The sequence below is a fragment of the Suncus etruscus genome, chromosome 18 (genome assembly GCF_024139225.1).
Source record: "Suncus etruscus isolate mSunEtr1 chromosome 18, mSunEtr1.pri.cur, whole genome shotgun sequence".
In the NCBI taxonomy this organism is placed as follows: Eukaryota; Metazoa; Chordata; class Mammalia; order Eulipotyphla; family Soricidae; genus Suncus; species Suncus etruscus.
The window spans coordinates 37,175,352-37,198,180 of record NC_064865.1 but is presented as its reverse complement, the minus strand read 5'-3'; the positions used below and the strand labels follow the sequence as shown (position 1 = coordinate 37,198,180).

General features: G+C 49.6%; 2 protein-coding genes across 2 annotated transcripts; both read right to left on the bottom strand.

Annotated features, from left to right (window-relative positions):
• Positions 1-11,122: 11,122 nt before the first annotated feature.
• On the bottom strand, positions 11,123-17,915 carry BRD2 (bromodomain containing 2). The gene is made up of 12 exons (XM_049764723.1): positions 17,884-17,915; positions 16,411-16,714; positions 15,691-15,828; positions 15,147-15,285; positions 14,800-15,014; positions 14,328-14,702; positions 13,708-13,836; positions 13,348-13,590; positions 12,984-13,237; positions 12,348-12,652; positions 12,020-12,142; positions 11,123-11,857 (listed from the first exon to the last, which is right to left on the bottom strand). The coding sequence occupies exons 1-12, from the start codon at positions 17,907-17,909 to the stop codon at positions 11,721-11,723; spliced, it is 2,388 nt and encodes a 795-aa protein (XP_049620680.1). The 5' UTR covers positions 17,910-17,915; the 3' UTR covers positions 11,123-11,720.
• Positions 17,916-18,153: 238 nt separating this feature from the next.
• LOC125995709 (translation initiation factor IF-2-like) lies at positions 18,154-19,410 on the bottom strand. The gene is made up of 2 exons (XM_049764721.1): positions 19,352-19,410; positions 18,154-19,014 (listed from the first exon to the last, which is right to left on the bottom strand). Exon 2 carries the CDS (start codon positions 18,913-18,915, stop codon positions 18,529-18,531), a length of 387 nt encoding a protein of 128 aa, XP_049620678.1. The 5' UTR covers positions 18,916-19,014; positions 19,352-19,410; the 3' UTR covers positions 18,154-18,528.
• Between the last annotated feature and the right edge of the window lie 3,419 nt (positions 19,411-22,829).

Genomic DNA, 22,829 nt, shown 5'->3' with positions numbered 1-22,829 from the left:
CACATAACCACAGGCCAGGAAAGAAGCATTATTCACTCCCCCATTCACTCTGGGCCCTTTGTGAGGCTCACTCTGTTTTTTGGAACTTTTCAGCTCTCATTTCCCTGGGGTTACTTAGAGTTACAAACAGACAAGCAACCTCAGAGAACCCTGAAAGTGGCTTTTATTGGAGAGACAGGCAGATGAAAGGGATGAGTCATGAAAATTGAAGACTAGTTAGGACAAATAAAAGTCATTTTTAGAGGAACACCCAGGGTCTCTGCAGTCTGTCTTTATGGGGAAGCCAGAACCTATAGCTATGTCCCAGGGATAGAGAAGTGAAAACATTTACTAATGGAATTCTCACAGTCTCAAAATTGTAGTAGCAACAGACCGTTTGAGATCTAACTGGCAGCTAATTGAGAAATGCAGTAATTCTGTCTGCCCATTTGTCTGTCTGTCTCTGTCTCTCTCTACTTCTCTGTCTCTCCCTCTTTTTAGGATGAACACTTGGCAAAAATTTCTATCCCTGGAGAATACTCCCTTTTATTCTCCACCTTCAAATCAAACAATAATCTACCTGTCAAGATTAACCATATCTGGGGCTGGAGAGATAGCATGGAGGTAAGGCATGCATGCAGAAGGATGGTGGTTCTAATCCCGGCATCCCATATGGTCCCCCGAGCCTGCCAGGAGAGATTTCTGAGCATAGAGCCAGGAGTAATGCCTGAGCACTGCCAGGTGTGACCCCAAAACAAAACAACAACAACAAAATTAACCATGTCTGGGGCTGGAGAGATACTACAAGGAGTCCACAAAGCTGACTTGGGTTCATTCCCTGGCATCCCATATGGTTCCCCAAGAACCACCAGGAGTAATTCCTGAATGCAGAGCCAAGAGTAGTCCTGAGCATCACTGGGTGTGGTCCCCAAACCAAAGCATTAACCGTGTCCTTATTTGGCAAACACACACACACACACACACACACACACACACACACACACACACACACACACACACACCTATATATATATACATATGTTATATAGTCTTCATTTCTCCCTTTTCTGTCTCTTTACATCAAGATTTTCTAAGTTTGCTTATCTGCTTGTAAATCTTGAGTAAGTCCAGGGAATTGAAAGCAGAAAAGCTACAAATAGAATAATAGGTACAAAGGGTCAGAAGTCCTGTGTCTCAGATATATAAATCCAGTGTTCATATGTTTATGAACATATATAAAATGTTATATATTATTATATAATGTATGTTATACATTATATTATTATATGTTACATTATATTATATTATATTAATGGTTATATTATAACCAATATATATACTGGTTTTGGGGCCACTCACCCCAGTGGTGATCAGAGGCTACTCCTGGCTCTGCATCAGTCATTACTCCTGGTGGGCTTGGTGACTATGTGATGCTGGGGATTAAATCCAAGTTGACCACATGTAAGGCCTACCTACATTGCTATTATTACTCAGGCCCCTTATATATTTATTTATTCATAAATACTTACATATAAAAAATAAATAAATAAATAATAAATACTTACATATAAATATGTGTACTTCTATCTATGTTTACATAATAGCTTTTATGATATTAATCACTCACAACTCTAAGTATATATAAACATATACTTTACACAAAAATAAAAATACATGAAAATTTGGCAATTTGGCAAAAATCTATAACACTTTCTCTAGATTAGACAAGGAATATGCTTATCTTTTCCACCTTAGGGTTGGGGAAAGGCCTTATTAGAAGTGGAGTAGCCAGAGTGGAAGGCCCACAACTCTGTTGGAGGGGCTCAGGGATGAAGGAAAAAGGTGGATGCTGGATGCCCCAAAGCAACATAGTATAACAGAAAAACAGAGACTTTATTTTTTGTTCATTTATTTTGGGCCACAGCCACCAGTTTTCAGGGGTTACTCCTGACTCCTTCACTCAGAAATTATTCCTAGTGGGACTTGAATGACCAAATGGGATGCTGAGGATGGAACCTGTTTTGATTGCTTGCAAGGCAAGTGCCCTACCCAATATACTCTTGCTCCAGCCCCAAGACACAGACTTTGGAACCAATAATCTACAAGCAGTATTCCTCTATAAGCTGTTTTCTCTTGTTAAATGAGTATGCTATAGACTAGTGACCTGGATTTGAAAACTCTGAAAATCATGGCAATGTCTATACAGTGACAAAATTATAAAATCCTTGTACACTTCTCTGCAGACATGAAATAATGATATCTTCCATTCTTGATACCTCACATGTTTGTGTATTGATGAATGTCCCATAATCTGAAAAATTCCTGTCTCTGAGATGACCAGAGGTACCTAGATCTGCCACATGCCTGCAACTTGAGGACACTCCTCGAGTTCTCTGAGCCTGCCAGCCTCAGAAACAGGGCTGGGATGTCTGTGGGAAGCCTGGTTAGAAGCAAATGCCCATCATAGGTGACAACCACCTTTTAGGCTTATATTTCATTTGCCTCCCAAAGTGTTAGGCAAGTTCAGGCTATAAGAGAGTGAAACCAAGTTCCTATTTTATGGAGGAGGTATGGGAGATAAGGATGGTGATTGGGTAACTTCAAGGAGGAAACCAGTGCTTCAGTTTTACTGAAACGAAAGCTGTCAGTCTCATTGCTCCCAGGGAATCCTCAAAGGCATAGAGCAGAACAGCCACGACAAGGATCCTGTACCACATACGGTCCCCTGAGCAATTCCCTGAGCACTCCTGAGTACAGATCCAAATTTAGCCTTTGGGTACTGCTAGGTGTGGCCTAAAACAAAATAAAGAGCACTCATTGAGGACTGTAGTGAGGGTGCTTGCATTGTATAATTGGCCAATCTCCAGCACCAAGGAATGATTCCTGGTGCACAGAGCATGCCCTGGGATCTGCCAGGTGTGAGCCTAAAGTCCCAAATTAAAACAATAGTGTCCCTTTAAAGCAGAGGTTTCCAAACTTATTTTGCCTGTTGCCCCCTTTTCAGACAAAATTATTCAGCCCTCCTAGACATCTACCTACTTTTTTTTTTTTTTTTTTGGTTTTGGGCCACACCCAGTGATGCTCAGGGGTTACTCCTGGCTATGCACTCAGAAATCAATCCTGGCTTGGGGCACCATATGGGACGCCAAGGAATCAAACCACGGTCTACCCTAGGTTAGCACATGCAAGGCAGATGCCCTACCACTTGTGCCACTCCTCCAGCCCCTCATCTACCTAATTTATATGAACAACCAGAAAGTACCCCAATGGCACCAGAGGCTCTTCTAAAGTCATCTAAAGGAAACAGTACTAAGGGAATAAACTGCCTGCAGCTCTGTCTACTCTGCAAGTGAGAGTACTTGACTTTTTCCCTTTCTATTCAGTCTGTAGTTTGTGAATGCCTGTTGGAGAATATTTTTCTCCCCCTACCCCATGAAATATTTAATATATATAGAATTATTGCATATTATTTGAGACAAATAGAAATTTTCTATTTCTTGTCACACTACTAATTATCTCAGGAAAATAACTTCTTAAATTTTTTTTATTGTTGTTGTTGCTTATTAGGCCAAACCTGGCAGTGCTCAGGGTTACTTTTGACTCAGGAGTCATTCAGGGGTCATTCCTGCCAGTGCTTGAAGTAACATAAGGGATGCTGAGGATTGAACTCAGGTCGGCCATGTGCAAGACAAATGTCTTATCATCTGTGCTATTGCTCCAGCCCTAAAAAAATTTTTTTGTTACTTTCGGGCCACACCTGCTGGTGCTCAGGGCTTACTTCTGGCTCTGAACTCAGGAATCACTCCTGGTGGGCTCAGGGGACGTATGGGATTCCAGGAAAGCAAGGCAAGTGCCCTACCCACTGCACTATCTCTCCAATCTGGACATTTACTTCTTTTGTTTGTTTTTTGTTTTTGTTTTTGGGTCACACTTGGCAGCGCTCAGGGGTTACTTCTGGCTCTAGGCTCAGATATCGCTTCTGGCGGACTCGAGGGACAATATGGGGTGCCGGGATTCGAACCACCGTCCTTCCACATGCAAGGCAAATGCTTTACCTCCATGCTATCTCTCCAGCCCCGACACTTATTCCTTAACCAACTTTTCTTTTACAACTTTAATCAACTTTTCTTTTTTACATCTACACTACCTTCAGTTTATTTTTAAAAGTGTTTTCATTTGAGTAAATTATTGACTGATAGATTTGAGGACATACCGGGAGGTGTCCTCAGGGTTTTCTCCAAACACTCTGCTCAGAGATTACTCTTGGTGGTACTCAGTGGATCATATGTAGTATAAATTATTAAAACTGGGTTGGCCATTTGCAAAGTAAGCATCTTATCTCTATTATATCTCTCTGACTCCTAGTAGTTTTTCTTGCCTTTTCATCAATTTGATATCCTCAGACTGTGTGTTAGGTAAAAACATCAATACTTTCTTTTTCCTCCTGACTCATTTTGTTTCTTATAATTCCCTGGAGTTCCTTTCCTCTGAAAGGTCTCAATAGTGGAGGTAACAAATTGTTATTGAAATAATGTAGGAGTTGGGGCCGGTGAGGTGGCGCTAGAGGTAAGGTGCCTGCCTTGTAAGCAGAAGAAAGGACCTCGGTTCGATCCCCCGGCGTCCCATATGGTCCCCCCAAGCCAGGGGCAATTTCTGAGCATTTAGCCAGGAGTAACCCCTGAGCATCAAATGGGTGTGGCCCCCCAAAAAAACAAAAAACAAACAAACAAAAAAAAAACAACAACAAAAAAGAAATAATGTAGGAGTTGCTGGAGGGAAACAAGGATGTCTAGGCAAAGATAATAGAATGTGACAAGACCCGGTTCTGGGGGAATCTGAAGAGGCCTATCAAAATTTGGCTCTAAATTGAGCTGAGAGCTCAAGGAAGTGCAGAGGAGGAATATAAACTTGTAGAAGCAACTAATGCTAGATAGAAGCCTTATAAAGGAGTAAAAACCTATAGGGTATAAGAGGTCAAATTTATTTCCTAAAGGATCTCTCAGCTACAGTGTAAAGATGGACTGAACAGAAATGATAGTGGATAAGAGAAATAAAGAGGAGTTAAGACAGGCCAGACTGAGGGAGGCAGAAGTGGGAGCTCCTGGAGAACTGGGAAGGCCCACCCACTTGGCTGAACAGAGTGAGGGTGAGAAATCCAAGCCAATGCCTCACCAGGCTCTGGCTCAAACTGCTGAGAAGAATGATTGTGTGTGTGTGTGTGGGGGGGGGGGGGTGTAGTCACTCCTGGGTGGCTCGGAACCATCTGGGATATAAGGGGAAAAAAACCTAGTTCAGCCGTGTGCAAGGCAAATGCCCTGTCAGCTCTAATGCCACTCAGATCCCTGATAACAATAACAATAACAATAATTATTATCAATAATAACAATGATGCATCACTAGTTATTTGCTGTAAAGCTGTTGCTGAATTGCTCTGAGCCTCCATTTCCTCCTCTTTATAAAGAGTGATGAGTATCCACATTTTGGCATTATTGTACAAAATTGTTAAGGTACTTCTAGGGGCTAGGACCAGAGTGATAACACAGCAGCAGATAGGGTGTTTGCCTTGCACGCAGACAATCGGGGTTCGATCCCTGGCATTCCACATGGTCCCTCAAGCCTGCCAGGAGTAATTTCTGAACTTGAGCCAGGAATAACCCCTAAGTGCTGCCAGGTGTCCCCCCCCCTCCAAAATAAATAAACAAAAATGAATTGGTAAGGTGCTTCTAACTTTCTGGCACATTAGTTAGATTTGTATGGTTAAGTTGATAACTCACAGGTTGTTTTTTTTTGGTTTTGTTTTTGAGAGAGAGAGAGAGAATAATTTTTTCTGAAATGCCAGAAGACCTGTGGCATTATGATTAGAGAGCTGAAAAATAGTCCTGAAATTTGGAACATGTTTTACACAGACAAATTTTTATGGTTGGGAGTTGCCTCCAGAGAATGGGTAGAATGACTTAGAAATACTGGACAAATGCAGCAAAAGCAACCCAAGCTCTAATTAAAAGGGAGAAAATATTTGCACATAGTACATCAGATAAAGAGTTGAAATTCAAGATCTATAATACACTCACAAAATTCAACAACGAAAAAATCCAATGAGGCTGTCCATAAATGGAGAGAGATTAACAGACATTTCCCAAAGAAGAAAGATAGAGGTGGCCAAAAGGCAGATGAAAAATAAAATGCTCTGTTACTCTTGTTCAAGGAAATGAGATATCACTGCATACCTATGAGAACAACATGTATCAAGAAAGTTTGGAAACAGCCAATGTTGGCTGGGACTGTGGTGAGAAAGGAACCCTCATTCACTGTTGGCGAGAATGTCCTCTGGTGCAGCCTTTATGGAAAACAATATAGAGATCTTTCCAAAGAACTGGAATAGAACATTATCATGTGATCCAGAGAGATCACTTCTTGGTATATATCCCTCAAACACAAAAACATTAACTTGAAAGGATATGTGCATAACTCATATGTTCATTGAAGCACTTAGTACGATATCCAAGATATGGAAACAGTCCAACTATGGATGAATGGATCAAGATGTGTTATATACACAATGGACTACTATGCTAAGATAGAAAAAAATCATGCATTTTGCAACAAAACAGATGTGATTAGAATATCACGCTGGGGCCGGAGAGAGAGCTTGGAGGTGGGGTGTTTGCCTTGCATGCAGAAGGACGGTGGTTCAAATCCCGGCATCCATATGGTCCCCCAAACTTGCCAGGAGCGATTTCTGAGCTAGAAGTAGTAAACCCTGAGCGTTGCCAGGTGTGTCCCAAAAACAACAACAACAACAACAACAACAACAAAAAGAATATTATGCTGAAGTCGGGAAGTCTGGCCCTAAGAGTTGTAGTATAGGAAAGAAAGAAGGAAAGAACCTAAAGATGGGTGGGGTCAGCCGAGAATCTAGAATCTATATGGAGGCCATCCGGGGTAATATGGTCACAAGGTGGCGCCAAATGCTATCTGTGACGATCTGCAAGTTGCCCAGGAAGGCCAGATTCTGAGGCAAGCCTATAAATGAAGTTGGCTTCATTTACATACAATAGGTACCCTTCAGCCCACAAACCTTCAAACTGAAGTTGAGTGGGACTCAAGGATAGAAATCATACAACTTTGCTTTTTCTTTGATGTATGGCGATAATGCAAGAACTTGCAGAGTAAAGTCCTATCCATTTAGGACAAACAGACCTTTCCAAACCTAGGTACATTCTGCTGCCACAACCACCTGCAACTGGTTTCTAAACAATTATTCCTGCATTCATTCTTGACACCCCACAAAACCAACATGAGTCTCCCTACTGCTACATCTTTAAAGTAAATGTCTCAGGTGGAAGAGAGTTCAAGAGACTGACTGAGCATATGCTTCACACACTTGAAACCTAGGTTCAGTCCCCAGCCCTGACTGCATGTTTTCCTGAGCCCTACTGGCATGACTTCCAAACAGCCCAGAGTAGCTCCTGAACACCGCTGGGGTGTGTCCCCCAAACCAAAATAAATGGGGCCAGAGACAGTACTAGGTTGAAAGTGCTTGCTGACAAGGCTGCAATACCCAGCACTACATATGGCGCCCCCTAAGCATAGCATCAGGAACGACCTGGAGTCAGTAGCAGTCCCAGCACCACCGAGTTCAACCAATCCCCCATCTCCATTAAACAAAATACATATACATACATGTATAGTTAAATAAAGTTAAGTGTTTTTTAGGTTCCTGGAAACCCAGAGTAGATCCTGAAGCTGGATTTCTGGATACCTTTTCCAGAACAGCTGCTTTGGACAAATTCTTTAGTTCTCTCTGACACTCCTTTATCTCTTAAATAGAGATAATAACCTGAATATTCACTTAGTTTACCTAGGAGTCTTGTAAAGAGAATCATGCAGTTTTTAGTACAGTGCTTAAGTGCTCAATAAATGGGAACTATTAAGGTACTTAGGATAAAAAGTCAAATCCTTATCTAGGTCCTTTGATCTAGCTGTCTGTTTCCTGGTCTTTTTTCTGTAAGCACAAACCTTCATTCTGCCTGCTCAGGCACTACCCACAATTTACCTTCACTGTTTCTCCTGGCAGTATTAGTTACCACTGTGCATCCTTCTAAGGTCTGTCTGTCTGGGAGTGATCAAATGAGATCCTTCTAAGTTTTTGATAGGTCTTTGCATATTGTGCTGCAAGTACTTATACTTTTTTGTGTCACACCTAGTGGTACTCGGGTTACACCTGGCTCAGTGCTCAGAAATCACTCCTGGTAGCCTCCTCCAGGGACTGTATGGGATGCCAAGGATCAAACCTGAGTCAGTCATGTGCAAGGCAAATGCCCTACCTGCTTTGCATTCACTCTAGCCAAGTACTTAATCTTTCTTTTTATTAAAAAAGTGAGTTGCTTTATTTTTGCTTTTTCCCACTCCTAGTACCCAAACTCTAGGGGCAAGCTCTCTCACAATGCTCAAGATTACCGTGTAGAATTTCTGGACTAAGATTATAGGTCATTAGATTAATCTCCATCTACCATTCATTCGCACACCCTTTCTCTTCCTCTACCAGTCCCTTTCTCATCACTCAGGAAGACCTTTCTTTTTTTTTCTTTTCTTTTTTTTGGTTTTTGGGCCACACCCGTTTGACGCTCGTTACTCCTGGCTATGAGCTCAGAAATCGCCCCTGGCTTGGGGAGACCATATGGGACGCCGCGGTCAGTCCTACGCTAGCGCTTGTAAGGTAGACACCTTACCTCTAGCGCCACCTTCCCGGCCCCAGGAAGACCTTTCTTAAGCTTATTTTGGGTACTTCAGAGAAAAACTCCAACTCTGGTTATTATCCTGGCAATCCCTCATACTGATCAAGAAGCCAAGAGCAAGGTTGGTAGGGTTGGTTCTAGGTTCACACATTTGAATATAAGGACAATTAGTCTAGGAGGAGCAAGTCATGTATTTATCTCATATCAATCAGAACAATGATTAATAACTAAATTAGTAATAATGCTTCATTGGCATAGTAAATTTCACAAGGATAGGACCAAAATACTTGGGCAGTGTCAAGGTCTATGGACCTAACAGTCTATTAATGAGAGGCAGAGTAGAAATGTTGGTTGACAAAGGAATGCCTCACAGGGAAAAGTACAAGCAGCAAATGGCATGGAGGAAGAAAAAAAAAAGAACCTGGGGCAGGAGAGATAGCATGGAGGTAAATCGTTTGCCTTGCATGCAGGAGGTCGGTGGTTCGAATCCTGGCATCTCATATAGTCCCTTGAGCACTGCTGGGTGTGAGCCCCCCACCCCCCCCAAAAAAAAACCTGGCCACAGAACTCATGATTCTAAGAGAAGGGAAGATGGGAGAAACTGATGATACTCATTAGCAGAGTAACCTAGTTGTGTTCAGCTGTGCTGGAGATTGATTGTTTGGGGTAGAATTGTAGACCCTTGGCCACAGGTTAACTCTATAGCTTCAAGTCCCACCCACAGTTGAAATCCATATACTGAGCTCTCAAAACCTTTAGTAACCCCTTGCTATCTGGGAGAATTGTTTTAAGACCAGCCCCCACAGTTCCATGTAACAGGATAAAACATCCAACCCATACTCTAAAAATGCAATTAATTATAGTAAGATGTAAACACTTGGAACCTTCACGTGTTTCTTTCTAGAACTTAGGTAGAACAATTTCTATCCCACTGCAAGAAGCATGTTTTAAAAAAATATTTTCTATTGCTCCAGATCATTTTTCATGGATTTTAATTATCTGGAGTCCCTTCAGGGATTTTCCTCCCCTTTAATACTACGTACTTTGCAAAACCAGTAATACAAAATGATTTTCAATTCTAGTGCCTTTGAACTCATGCCCTAATTTAAAAATTCACCTGAACTGTGAAGTCTCTAAAAGTTCAAATAAAGCCCCATTTTGTTGCCAAGCATTGCCCATGTTTGCCCCACCCCAAATCAAAACCAACCCCCAGTGTCTACTTCTACCAGGCCTCATGCTTGATCTTGTTACAGAATCAGTGTATTTCCAAACAACCAATATGCAAATAATGCATTAAACCTAGAAATCCAGAATTTGCATGACCCAGCTCTGAACTACATACAGCTTCTCTTAACCAGTGCACAATAGGATTGGATTTATAGTTCGTGTAGTCCATGAAAGAATTGATAGCATACTTTAACTGCAAACGGGAATATATAAAAACCAACTGTAACTATCTTACTTTTTGGGCCACACCCAGTGACACTCAGGAGTTACTCCTGGCTTTGCACTAATTGCTCCTGGCTTGGGGGACTTTATGGGATACTGGGGGAATCAAACCATGGTCCATCCTAGGTTAGTGTATGCAAGGCAAGCATCCTACCACTTGCACCACTGCTTGGGCCCTTGTAATTATCTTCTAAGGACAAACACCAGATTTTAAAATAAAGCTTAGGGAGATAACTATAGTTCAAAAGTTGAGCACTTTAATGCAAGGGTCTGGGTTTGTCCCTGGCATTACCCCAAACCAATATTAGTGTCTTCTGATCAGTGGTGTATGCAAAACATTTCTGGGTAGGGCCTGTTAACACCCTAACTGCCAGCAGTATCTGAGTATAGGCCTGTAAGAGAGCTCTATAAACATCAACCAAATTGGCTGGTGTTTCTGAGGAAGTGGAAGGGTCTTGACTGAACACTGTCAAGAAACAAATTTAAGGGGCCGGGCGGTGGCGCTGGAGGTAAGGTGCCTGCCTTGCCTGCGCTAGCCTAGGACGGACCGCGGTTCGATCCCCCGGCGTCCCATATGGTCCCCCAAGAAGCCAGGAGCAACTTCTGAGTGCATAGCCAGGAGTAACCCCTGAGCGTCACAGGGTGTGGCCCAAAAACCAAAAAAAAAAAAAAAAAAAAATTAAAAATCAGAGCAAACCATGAACCCACTATGCTGAGGAATCACTCTTGGAAGTGTGCTAGGGGGGAGGGATGGTGGTGGCGGAAAGGGCTGGGATCTAGGTCAAGGCAAACACCCTACCAGTTAGCTTTATTACTGTGTCAACCTCCAACAGGTTATTTTAAATGGTTGATTTTTACAATGGGCAGATGCATTTACAACCACCAATTAGTCCTTTAAAATTTGTCAAGTAATTGTTTCTTCACAAATAGTACAGAAAAAGTAGCTTAACTCAAAATTTGAATAATATTTTCTTTATTTACAAGTTAGAATCAACAAAGACAATGACAATTCAGAGGACCAAATGGGGAGATGACAGAAACCCCCAGGGGTCCCAAATGGAGCAGAAGGGAAAGGGATAACAGAGTAGAAAAAAAAGTCAACGTAAAAAAAGAGCTCCCCCTTCTCCCCTCCCCATGGAGGCTAAGGGAACTATGGCCCCACACTCCTCAGCCATACCTAGTTTAAAATAAATTAGAACAAACAACCTCAAAATAGGGCCTTTACAAGTGAACAGGGCAGAGGTAAGTCTCAGGTAAACCCTTTACCAGGGGCCTCTGCCCACTCCCCCTGGACCCCTTTGCCCAACCCCAGACATTTTGAATGGGGGGCTCTATGTCCAAGAGGTCACTCTCAACGGGGCTGGGAACTCAAATCTTGTCCATTTTATGTTCCTCCGTATATCCCTGCATCCCTCCCCCTTGCAGAGCCAGCTCTCCTAATTGTGGGGGAGGGGGTAAGATGAGGAAGTATCACATCACAGCCAAAGGGAAAAGGGCAGGGTGGTCTAGGGGGTCCGGTCCTGCGGAGCCTCCTGCCCCATCTGGCCTGACCCCTCAGCCCGAGTCTGAATCACTGGTGTCAGAGGAGGAGGAAGATGAAGAGGAGGAACTGGAATCTGAACTGGAGCTGGAAGCGCTGAGGCGTGACACTGCAACTTGCTGTGCTGAAGACGACTCTGTTTTCTCACTCGCTGCAAAACCAAGTTGAAGGTTAAATATATGCAAAATTCTCCATTTTTACTCAAGCAAGAGTGAGTAATTTGAGAGAAAATTCCAATACCATGCTGTTTTGATAACTGTTGCTTTGTAGTACAGTTTAAAGTTGGGGGAGAGAAAATTTGTTAATTACTCACCTTTCTTGGGGGGCTTTTTGGTGGAATTGAGTTGTCCACTAACATCTTGTAACCGCTTTTCTAGTTCACGCTTCTTCTCCAAAGCCAGTTCCTCCTTTGTCTTTCCCACAGGTTTCTTAATGGCTGGGGGAAGTGTGAAGAAACCATCACTAAGATTACTACAAGCATTCTAGTTTTATTGTACCTGCCTGAAGCTCCTTTCTTCAACTCCAGTTCTAAACACCCCAGCATCCTGGGAGTTGTTATGAATCAAGTACACCATGAAAACGAATTCCTATAAAGTGTTCAGAAAACCTTGTGTGAATTGCTGGACCCTCTTCATACTTACTGTAGGGCTTCCGAGGTTTCTTTCGCAGGCAAGAAAGGACATAGCGCTCAAGCTCTCTAAGTGTGGACGGCTTGAGTGTTTCAAAATCAATTTCAATTTCTTCTGGGTTGGAGTCTCGTAAAGAGGGTTCCCGGGCTTGAATTATATGCACAACTCTACCCAGCTTCTCCCCTGGCAATTTGTTGATGTCCAGACTCAACTGCCGCTTTTCATCATAACTCATGGGCCTACTTTCTTCCTCTTCCTCAGAGTCATAGCCTATAGGCAGGGCAGGTGGAGCAGTCTTTGTGGTCTTTTTGGGAAGCCTATCAACAAAAATAATAAAGTCAACCGGGAAAACATTCTTTTCCTTGCCATGTCCCCGCAGTTTGAGACTTGAGAGCTAGAAATAAATGTGCAGCATGGCTTGACTCCCTCCCTCCTGGCCAACCGCCCCCCCCAGTTTGGCAAACAATTTATTGACTTATTGCCTAGGGAACAAATATGACTGACCTACATCAAGTTCTAACACCACATATTGTGGTATTTACTCTCCACAACTGAGGATTTAGATGCCACCTAGCTGTCTAATATTATTACTGGTTTAGTTTAACCTTGCCTGTGAAGGAAGCATCATCCTACCCTGTTAGAACTCACTTGGTGCCACCTCCTCCAGAAGGTCCAAAGCCAGGGGGGCCTAGCGTAGCAGCATTGCCACCTGCTTTCTTGGACTTCTTGGGCTGAGATGGACGAGGGGCCCGGATCCCCTTGTCGTCTTCCTCAATACCAGTTCGCCCACGATGCTTGTCTGCTTTTCGTTTCTTCTTCTTTTCTTTCTTCTCTCTCTTGCGCTTTGGCTTGGATATTGGGCCTTGGGACAGGGCAGCCAGTTGCTCGTGTACTGCCCGAAGCTAGAAGGAATACCACACATGTATAAACGAAACAAAAATACATCCCAGAAGAGGTAATAGGGCAAAGTCATGAGAATCTTACCCCAGTAAACTAAAGAGTATTACAATACCTGTTCTTGTAGTTCAGCCAAGCGATGAGCCCTTTCTTCCTCAGAATCAGAGCTTTCACTCTCTTCTTCCTCATCATCTTCCTCATCTTCCTCTTCCTCAGAAGAGCTCTCACTGCTACTTTCCTCACTAGAAGATTCTGAAGATGATTTGGCCAAACCAGGGGGCAAGGCAGTTGAGACTGGTAAGGGTCCTGGCTCTTGTGGCTCATCTGGCATCTTGGCATAACGGAACTCAAATACATCCTGCGAGAGAGAAAGGAAAGGGACATTAAAAACCACTGACGGATAACTAACTATACACAGACTGGGAGATTCTCTTCCCCCCCACCCAGGTATCCCTGACGCTCATCTGACACTCACCTGCAGCTTTCGTGCCATGGCCACAACATCGTGGTCTGGAGGATTGTACTTATAGCAGTTGGAGAACATAAGCCGCACATCAGCAGCAAACTCCTGAGCATCCCGGTAATCTCGATTCTCCATCTTCCGCTGCAGAAGGAGGCAGCATCAGAAGCTGCACAGGCAGGGAGACTCACCTTTCCCTGCCAACCCCAGACACCACAAGAGTAGCTCTCTCTTTGAGAGCACAGTGGGGGTGACCTTAAGGATATATGCCCTGGGGTTCAAGTTTGAAGTCAAAGTAATTTAGGTGGGTTGAAGAAATACCTAAGTCTAGGAAAAAAAACCATTTCTAAGTGATAGGGGAAGGTGGATGGCTTCATAAGCCTTCTACCCCTGCATTCCCCTAACCCGTTACTACTCCCAATCTGACTTACATGTAAATGAGTAACTTTTGCTCTGAAGACAAAACCCACCAGTTTTAAACTTCAGGAAACATGGGACTCTTATCTTGATTTTTTCTACCCGTACAAGTAAAAATACGGAGACTGCTGTATGCCCAATAAGGGAAAGTGACTCTTTATTGATCCCTAGGCTTCAACCACTGCCTGAGCATCCCATCTGCCCCATGCAGTGGGTACCTTAACAGTGCTGAGGTCCATGGGGTGCTTAATGATGTCATGGTAGTCATGCAGGCCAAGAGCAGAAGCATCCACTGGTTTATAGAAAGGCCAGGCATAGGCAGCATGCTTTTTAGAGAGTAACTCCTTCAAAATGCCATTGCAATGTTTTAACTGTTCTGTGAGCTTCCCTTTTTTGGAGCTCTGGTGTTGTTGCTGAGAGTCTGGTAAGTCTTTCCGTGGGGGCTTGATGGGACGACCACTCTCTCTTCGCATAGGGGGAAGGCGTGCAGCCTTAGGCTCAAGACCGGCCGGGGGGCTGGCCGGGGAACCAGGAGCCAGAATAGCTGTAGGAGTAGGGGTTGTAGTATCTGCTTTCCTCTTCACTCCTTTTTTCTGTTTAGAAAAAAAAAAAAAAAACAAAGGATTAATCAGATCTATCTCAATCAAAACCTTCCCTTTTATGCCCCCAAATAATGACACACATCTGTACCTTGGCAAGGGGCTGGGCCGGGGGAGCTGCAGACACAGCAAGGAGTGGGGGTCCAGCAGAATGCAAGGACTTGAGAAGGGGTGAAGAGATGACCGAAGGGTGGGGAATGTTGAGGACAGTGGTAGGTATCTCAGGTGGTGGAGTATACAGGGCTGTGTGAGACACTGAGGAGACAGCAGGCACCTGATGGGCACTGGTAACATTGCCCTGAAGTGCTAGAAAGATAAAAAAAAAATTACACACACATACATGTGTATATCTCTCTCCCTCCTCCCCTCTACACACACAGATATAGCGAATCCCTAGCATCTTTCTTTCAGTCTTGGCAAAATTCCCATTCTTCCTACCTGCCAGTTTGGCCCCCTTCTTGTGGCTGTTCTTAGGGATGGTCACCACAAGCTCTTGTTCCTCTTGTGGCATTGATGCTACCTTCTGTAGGAAGATTTTTTCCAGCGTTTGTGCCATTAGGACAATGTCATCAGTAGGCTACATGGGAAACACAAATTTAAATGTCAGGAAGACAAAAACAAATACAGAAGCTTAGGCAGTTTCACCACTACCCTAGATAACGTTTTCATTAAGTACTGAAAGACTGCCTAGACATCAGAACACCAATCTCATTTTTGGTCCAAACTCTGTCCCTCAAAACAAGGATCAGAGCAAGAGCTGACAAGAACAAGAACAGATCCTATTCTTCCTCTAGAATTCTCTAGATTTCTGAGAAATAGGGCAACCACCCCCAAATCTGCAGTGCTCCACTTAAAGCTATTAACTGGACGGACCTTATGAGCCACATCTGTTCTTTAATACCCTTTGAGGCTCAGATTTGCTAAGTCGCAACTACTTACAATAAACATAGTCTCACCCATTTCCTAATACAGAAAAACTTGCCTTGTTGTATATGTAACAGTTGGTGAACATGGTATTAAAATCTTGCATACACTCTGAGGCAGCCCAATAATAGTTGTTTTCAAGTCTTCTCTTAATTGTACCCATATCCATGGGCTGCTTTATAATTTTATGGTAATCCTAGAGAAAGAAATTCTGAGTCAGACACGAGCAAAGTCCCAAAACTATTTGACAAGCTAGCAATCCCAACAGACACACAGCACACAGTCCCTGTATCAAAAACTGCGGCCCCAGTTAAACTACAGGACATCTAAAGGGGGTGAGGGAAATTCCCCATACCTTAATTATTTTAACAACCATTGGGAAGTCTTTACTTGCCTTTCTCAAACCACCCACCACCCACCCACTCTGGCATTTTCCCCATCTTGTGACATTACCTCTGGGGCTGGCTATCCATGGGCTGCATGAGGGAGAGGAAGAAGCTAAGAATTTTGGCAACCGTGGTCCTCTCCCAACCCGGGGTGGGAATCTGTAAAATGGAGCCAGGGCACAAAAGTTAAGGATACATGGGGGCACAATGAGATGCCAAGACAGTAAGCGGGTGGATCAATCACAAAGGATCAAAAACTCATAAATCTGGTTTATCTGTCCCATAGGACAGAGGGAACTCCCTAGGGGCCGCAGCACCTATACTAATAGTCCACATCCATCTACACGCATTCTTGTTGATTCCCCCAACCCCACCAACTCGCATCTACTCACCGGCAGGCCCAGTTTGACGGCATCCACAGGCTGTCGGAAAGGCCATGCAAACTGATGTTTCCACAGAGCCTTCATCACCACCTTATGCAGGTACTGCAGCTGGTTGGTAACCCGTCCTGGCTTTTTGGGATTGGACACTTCCGGGGGTGGTGGGTTGGCAGGAGTTATTTGTAATGCGGGCACTGAAGCCATCGTGGGGCTCTCAAATCCTTCATACAACAGCGAAGGCTTTCGAATCCTTTTCCCAGGCGCCGCTGCCTCTGGGCCCAGCCCCAATAACCCTGCATTTCCCTCCCCAGGGAGCCTGTGAAGACAGGAAACAAAATTCGGTCTGGTCATTTTGTGGAAATTTAAGAACGCACATTCTTTAAAATCACATATCCAATACATCTAGGTTGGGACGCCTGAGACCTAGTGAAAAGCTCACTTTCCTCTCATTAATTTTCCCTATCCTTACTGTTTTCTCAATTCCTACCCCTGTTAAGTTTGGCAAGATCATGAATTTTTTAACACAGGAAAAAAGAAAAGCCAAGACAGTATTCTCAGCATTTAAGAACATGACTAAGGGGGATGGGCGTCAAGCAAAAGTGGGTGGAACCAAGAAGCTCAAAGCCCCAAGCTTCCTCTTCACTCACTAGGGGCTTTGGTGGTTGCCATGGCGGCCGAACCCGGGGAAGCCAATGAGAAGAGAAAGGCAACCAAACAGGGAGAGGCCGATTTTCATAAAATGTTGACGACTGCACCAAGGGATCAAGAGATCCGCATCCAGATTTTTACATACAACTTCAAAGCAGAGCACATACAGAAACTTAATGGGATAACGCTACACAACCGCAGTAGCAGCAACAGCCGTCCCAGAGCGCACGCATCTGTCAGCCTAACCCAGCCAGAGCGCTGGCTTCCTGAAAGGATTCGGGGCACCTAGTCGCCTCCCTGCAGGAGGTCCCCCGCACCCCAAAATGAAACCAAGCAAGGTCGGTCGGCTGGCTAAATGTTAGCCCACCTCTCCACGCAGCAGCCACGAACAGCCCAGCCCCTGGAGCATCCACCCTGGGTCGGGCCGGCTCTCGGACCAACGATTCAGCAGGGTGGGGGTGTGAGGGGGGCCCCAGACCCTTCGAGGAGGGAGGGAGGGAGGCCCGCCGAGACCTCATTGTTTACATCCATCCGCAGGGCCGGCCGCGAGGGTTCGGAGGCCCCTCCCTCCCCGGACCACGCAACCAGCGCAGCCCGCACAGGAGAGGAGCCGGCGAGGCGACGGGCTCGGTCGGGCGGCCCAGCGAGGCGCCTCTCCAGCCGGCCGGTCCCCCGGGCCGTCACCATGGCAACGCCGGAGGCGCCCAGGGGGCCCCGGAAAAGGCCCGGCCCGGCCGCCGCCGCACACCGTACCCGGAGTCGGGGCGCCGCGGGCAGTCGCTCAACCCCCGCCGGGCCCAACGTCCCGCCCCGCTGCCGCCCGCCGCGGGGACGTACTTGTGAGGCGCCACGTTCTGCAGCATCGTGAGTTCGGGCGCCCGGCGCGGGCCTCAGCGTCAGCCGCGGGTTCGGGTGGCCTGGGCTGCCCCCGCCGCGCGGCCCGGCATAACCCGGGAGGGGGAGGCCCGCGCGGCCGAGGCCGAGTCTGCTCCTTCGCGGCGGCGAGAAAATGGCGACGGCCCCAGCCGAGGCGGGCCGACTCTTCCGAACCCCAGGACGGCCCCGACGCCCCTCTTCCTGCGGGGCCCGTCTCGATCCCGGAAAAAAAAGTGCTTCTAGGGACCCGCCGCCTCCATCTTTGAAATCCTCTCGAGGGCGGAGTGGAGGGGGCGGACGGACGCCGAGGACGGGGCGGGGCCCGAAAAAGGGGAGCTTCGGGGGCTTCTACGGGGTCAGTACTGTCCGCCGGGTCCAGTCACGGACCGACACGAAGGCCATTTCCAAGTGGATGGACGTGGATTGTAATGGCGGCCTCCCGACGACTCGCAGGCTCGGCTTGGCTGGGCGGGCTGGCTGGCTGGCTGTCTCGGCAGGCAGAACCCTCCAGCTCCTTCTAGAGGCTGCTCCGATCCAGCGCGAAATGGCGCCGCCGAGCCCCGCGCCAGCCCTTTATATATAGGCGGGGAGGCGGAGCTTCGCCGCTCATGCGCGCCGCCGCACTCGAGGCTCCCCCCGCCTCTTCTGCGCGCCCACGGCCGCTCGCGCGCGCGCACGGACAGGCCGAGGGGGCCGGGGGCGGGACGCCGCTCCGCGGGAGCGCTTCCGATTGGCTCGCCGGAGGGATGACGTCACGGGCTCCATTTCCGAGGCGTCCGTCGCCGGGCAGAAGAATGCCGCAACGGAGACCCGGCGCGGAGCGGAGGAGCGGCGCTGCGAGGGGCCGCCCGGCCGTGCCGCGACTCCGGGGACGGACGGAGGAGGCCGGCCGGGAGGCTGGCGCGGCGGGAGGGGTGCGGCACCGTCTGCCCGCCTCCTCGCGCAACAGTCTTCCGAGCCGGGCCCAGCCCGGGCCGGTCGCAGCTCCGCCATTGGCCAGGCGGGGAGGGGCGGAGGCGTCGCCAGCCAGGGTGTGGCCGCCCGGTGCGCCGGTCCGCGCTGCAGGGAGAAGGTCGCTGCTGCGAAGATGATCTGCAAGGAGGAAGGAGACGCCATCTTAGAAGCCGCGGCCTGTCGCCCACCCAGCGACCAGGGGACTCCCGGAAGGGGCCAAGATGGGGGGCTCTGCAACCTGAGACGCCCCTAATAAAATGACAGTCAAAACCACCCTCTGCAGGCCTTCTTTTCCCTCCCAGGCAGGGCGATCGAAAGGCTAAAGCTGGGCAAACAGCAACCAAAAAATGGACGCCGAGTACCCCCAAAGCGTCTTTGGAACCAGGCAACACCCCCCAAACCTGACCCAACATCGCAAACACGAATGAATGCCTAGGGCTCCCCACCTTTCCAGTCCAGCCGAATAAATAAATACCTGCGGGCTCCTCGGTGGCCCTACAGCGGATGGGCGCCAAAAGTCAACCGAAAGGCAACCGCCCGGCGACGCCTCAACTCAGCCCGCACTATTCTCACTGTGCTCCGCTAACTGCACACTCGGGGGTCTGGCCCTGAGCGGCCCCCCAAGGGCTCCCCGAACCCGCGCAGCGCTCCAAGCCAGATCGGGGCTCTTCGCACCCCGACTCCCGAGCCCCCCGCCCCCCACCGGAGTCCGGAGTCCTCCCCACGGAGCGGCTGGTCCATCGGTCAGCGCCAGGGAGGAGGAGGAGGAGGAGGCGCGGCGCGGAGGAGGCGGCGGCGGTGGCGGAGCTGGGGCGCGCCCGGCCCTCCCCCTCCCCCGCCGCCCCCTTTCTCCCCTTGAGGAGGGGCGGCCGCCATGTTGGGGGCGCCCCCTCTTCCTCCTCCAAGCCGGGCCCCTTCAAGGTCAGGGCCTTCCCAAGACTAGACACGGGGCAGCTGGAGGGCACGTCACCCCCCCTCCATCCCGCTTGCCCCTTTTGGGGGCGCCCATGAGAAAGCGGCGCGGGCCCGGGCGAAGGAGACACCGACGGGCGTCGAGGAGCGAGGGTGGGGCGGGCGGGCGGCCCCGCAGGTAGGTGGCGGGAGGGGAGCGGAGGGCGATGACACAGCAAGATGGCGCCGCCGCTCCTCCCCTCCCCCGCCTCGCCTCGCCTCTCGGGGCGCCGCCTTGGGGCCCCCCCAGCCGCACTAGGGAAGCGAGCGAGCGAGCGAGCGAGCGGGGCCCCTCGGAAAGCTGCAAGGGCAGCCGGCCAGGACTAGACTGCTGGCTCGCGTCCCGGGCAATCACGGCGCCCCGCTTCCTCCTCCTTCCCTGCACCCCCCAAATGAGTCACCTCGCCGGGACTCAGCCCTTCCTTCGGCCCGAGATGCCGCGCCGCCGGGGGAGGGGCGACACCCCACAAACCCCGGGCCCGGCCTCTGCGAACCCCGCGTTTCCCGCCCAGGACCCCTCCTCCACCGCCGCTCGGGGTTCCCCGGCGAGTCCCCCTCTCCCCCTCCCGCGCAGGAGGCCGCGGGAGCGCGCACCCCGCCCGCGCGCTCCCCTCGCGTCGCGCAGCACAAAGGCCGCCGCCGCCTCGCGGGGCCCAGAAGACAACCCGGAGGGAGGACGTTGGCGGCAGGCGCCAGGACGGGCCTCGAGGCCCAGAGGGCCCCCGGTTGGCCTGCCAGGAGCCATTTCCGAGCAAGCCTGAGCGCTGCAGAGTGGGGCCCAGAAGGGAAGGAAAAGCAAAGCAACAAAACTTGGGCCTTGGGCTCGAGAAAGGCGTCGGTTGGCCTTGATGCAGAAGGGCGGCGGCTCGAGTGCCCCAGGGCAGCCCATAGGGTCCCCCCGTTGAGCCGGCCAGGAGCCATTTCTGAGTACAGGGTGTGGCCCCAAAAGAAAAGAAGAACAAAACAGCAACCAAAAAATGGGATTTAGAGGCCGCAGAGATAAAATAGCATGGAGGCAGGGCGTTGTTGGCCTGGCATGCACAAGGACGGGGGTTCAAGTCCCACAGGGTCCCCCACTGAGCCTGCCAGGAGCCATTTCTGAGCCTCGTAGAGCCAGGAGGAAGCCCTGAGCGCTGCAGGGTGTGACCCAAAAACCAACCCCCAAAAATAGGCCACCTCGCCTCTAAGGGTCTTCCCGGCCCCCCCCCCAAGTACAGGGTTTGGAGAAAGGAGGTGGGCGCCCCAACTCTTGGGGCTCAGTCACCGCCCCCCACTGTAACAACCCAACCCCCCATCGCCACGCAGAGCAGCTCACCTTGCTCCGGGATCCAGCACCTGACCCCTCTGGGGGGGGCCACGAATGGAAAGTGGGGGGCACGCCGCCCCCCCTGGGCCCTCCCAATAGGCAGGAAGGCCGTTCCCCTCCCCCACTCGCCCCCTCCCACCCTCTCAGAGGTTGTGCGCCCAACCGTATTCGAAGGACCAAAATCCACTTTCAGGATTCTTTTTCTGAACCCCAAGAAATCTCTCCCGGACTCCCCCCCAAAAAAAACCGTTTAAAAAAATGACCCCCAAAGTGATCGCCCCCCCACCAAACCAGGGCCCCTTTCTCACCTGCTCCTTGAAAGCTTCCAGGGGGGCTCCACTATTTCCCTCCGTTGGGTGCGGGGGGGAAAGGCTTAATCCGGGGTGTCACCCCCCCCGGAAACTGCTGCATTGGGGGAGGGGGCGTAGCCCCAGCCCCTCCCTCCTCCTTCCCAGCCCAGCATGGGGGTGGGGGGAGGGAGCGCAGACTCGGGCCGGCGCCACGTCAGCCGCGCCGCGATTGGCTGCCGCGAGTCACGTGCCTCCCCGCGCTCCGGCTCCAGCCCCCCCTCCCCACGGGGCCTAGTTTCCTCGAGGTTCTCGTGCGTGTCCTCCAACGACCTACATCTTCCCTCCCGGGACTCCGATCTGTCTCCTCCCGCCGCTTCTTGGTAGCCCCGGCACCTCTCCCTCGCCGTCGTCGACCCCGTCCCCCCCACTCGCCTCTCCAACGGGTTCAGCATGGCCGCCGGAGCCCCCGGGACGCGCACTGCGCAGGCGCGAGGGCGCCACCGGCTGGGGTGGGGTGGGGTGGGGGTGGGGAAGCGCCGCCGGAGGCCGCGGGCGAGCCGCAGCGCGCAGGCGTCCGGGCGGAAACCCCCGGCTCCCCGCGGCGGGGCTCGGCGCGCGCGCGTGCGCGGTGGGCGGTTGGGGCGGAAACCGCGCGGAGCGCCGACCTCCCCGGGCCGCGGCATGACTCGGTGCTTTTGCCGCAGGTACAGGTGGACGGTCGGCGGCGGTTGGACGCTTCCTGGCCCGAGTCCCGCGGGGACGCGCGCAGGCTGCCTGGCTGTGGCGAAGCCGGGCCTTGGAAGTGCGAGGCTTCCCCCCGTGGGTGCTGGAGCCCAGAATGAGTCCGTCCCCCTCGTGGGACCTGGTTGGGGACGCCCAGGTGCAGGCCGGGGAGATGCCTTTTAGAGGCGGCCGTTTTCTTGGGCGTCTTTGTGTCGAGCAGCTTTTCCTGTTTTCCCCGGAACCTCCCAGGCTGCTTTCTTTAGCATTTCCTTGAGCTTTGCTGTCTCCAAAATTTACCACGGTCAGTTTTTGTTTCTTTTTTTTTTATTTATTTTTACCTCTGTATTGTTCTCGTCCTTGAACATTTCAGTTTCACTCTGTTATTCCCTTTTCCTAAGGCGTTGTGGCCCTTTCCTTTTCTCAACCTTGAATCAGCCCCCCCCACACACCAAATCCTAGGGTTGTCATAGTGATTCGGTCGCTACCCGAAGCCAACCTTTTGTTTTGTAGCCGGTATTCTTCTCCAAGTAGGAGCCAAATGCTGGTTCAATCATCTATAACTCGGTCCTCCCCACGCCAACCTGCAGTAGAACTTGGGATTTTCCATCTCTTTCCATTGTAAGCCGGGCTGACTTCACCTTTATACTAGAAATCCTCTTGTTGTTTGTTGCTGCAGCTGTTTG

Coding starts and splice junctions, on each gene's coding strand:
- BRD2 (XM_049764723.1), bottom strand. CDS start 17,909: ATGCTGCAGAACGTGGCGCCTCACAA. Junction 16,715..17,883: donor CAGAACGTGGCGCCTCACAA/GTACGTCCCCGC, acceptor CTGTCTTCACAG/GCTCCCTGGGGAGGGAAATG. Junction 14,703..14,799: donor CGGCCCAGCCCCTTGCCAAG/GTACAGATGTGT, acceptor TTTTCTAAACAG/AAAAAAGGAGTGAAGAGGAA.
- LOC125995709 (XM_049764721.1), bottom strand. CDS start 18,915: ATGGCGGAGCTGCGACCGGCCCGGGCTGGGCCCGGCTCGGAAGACTGT.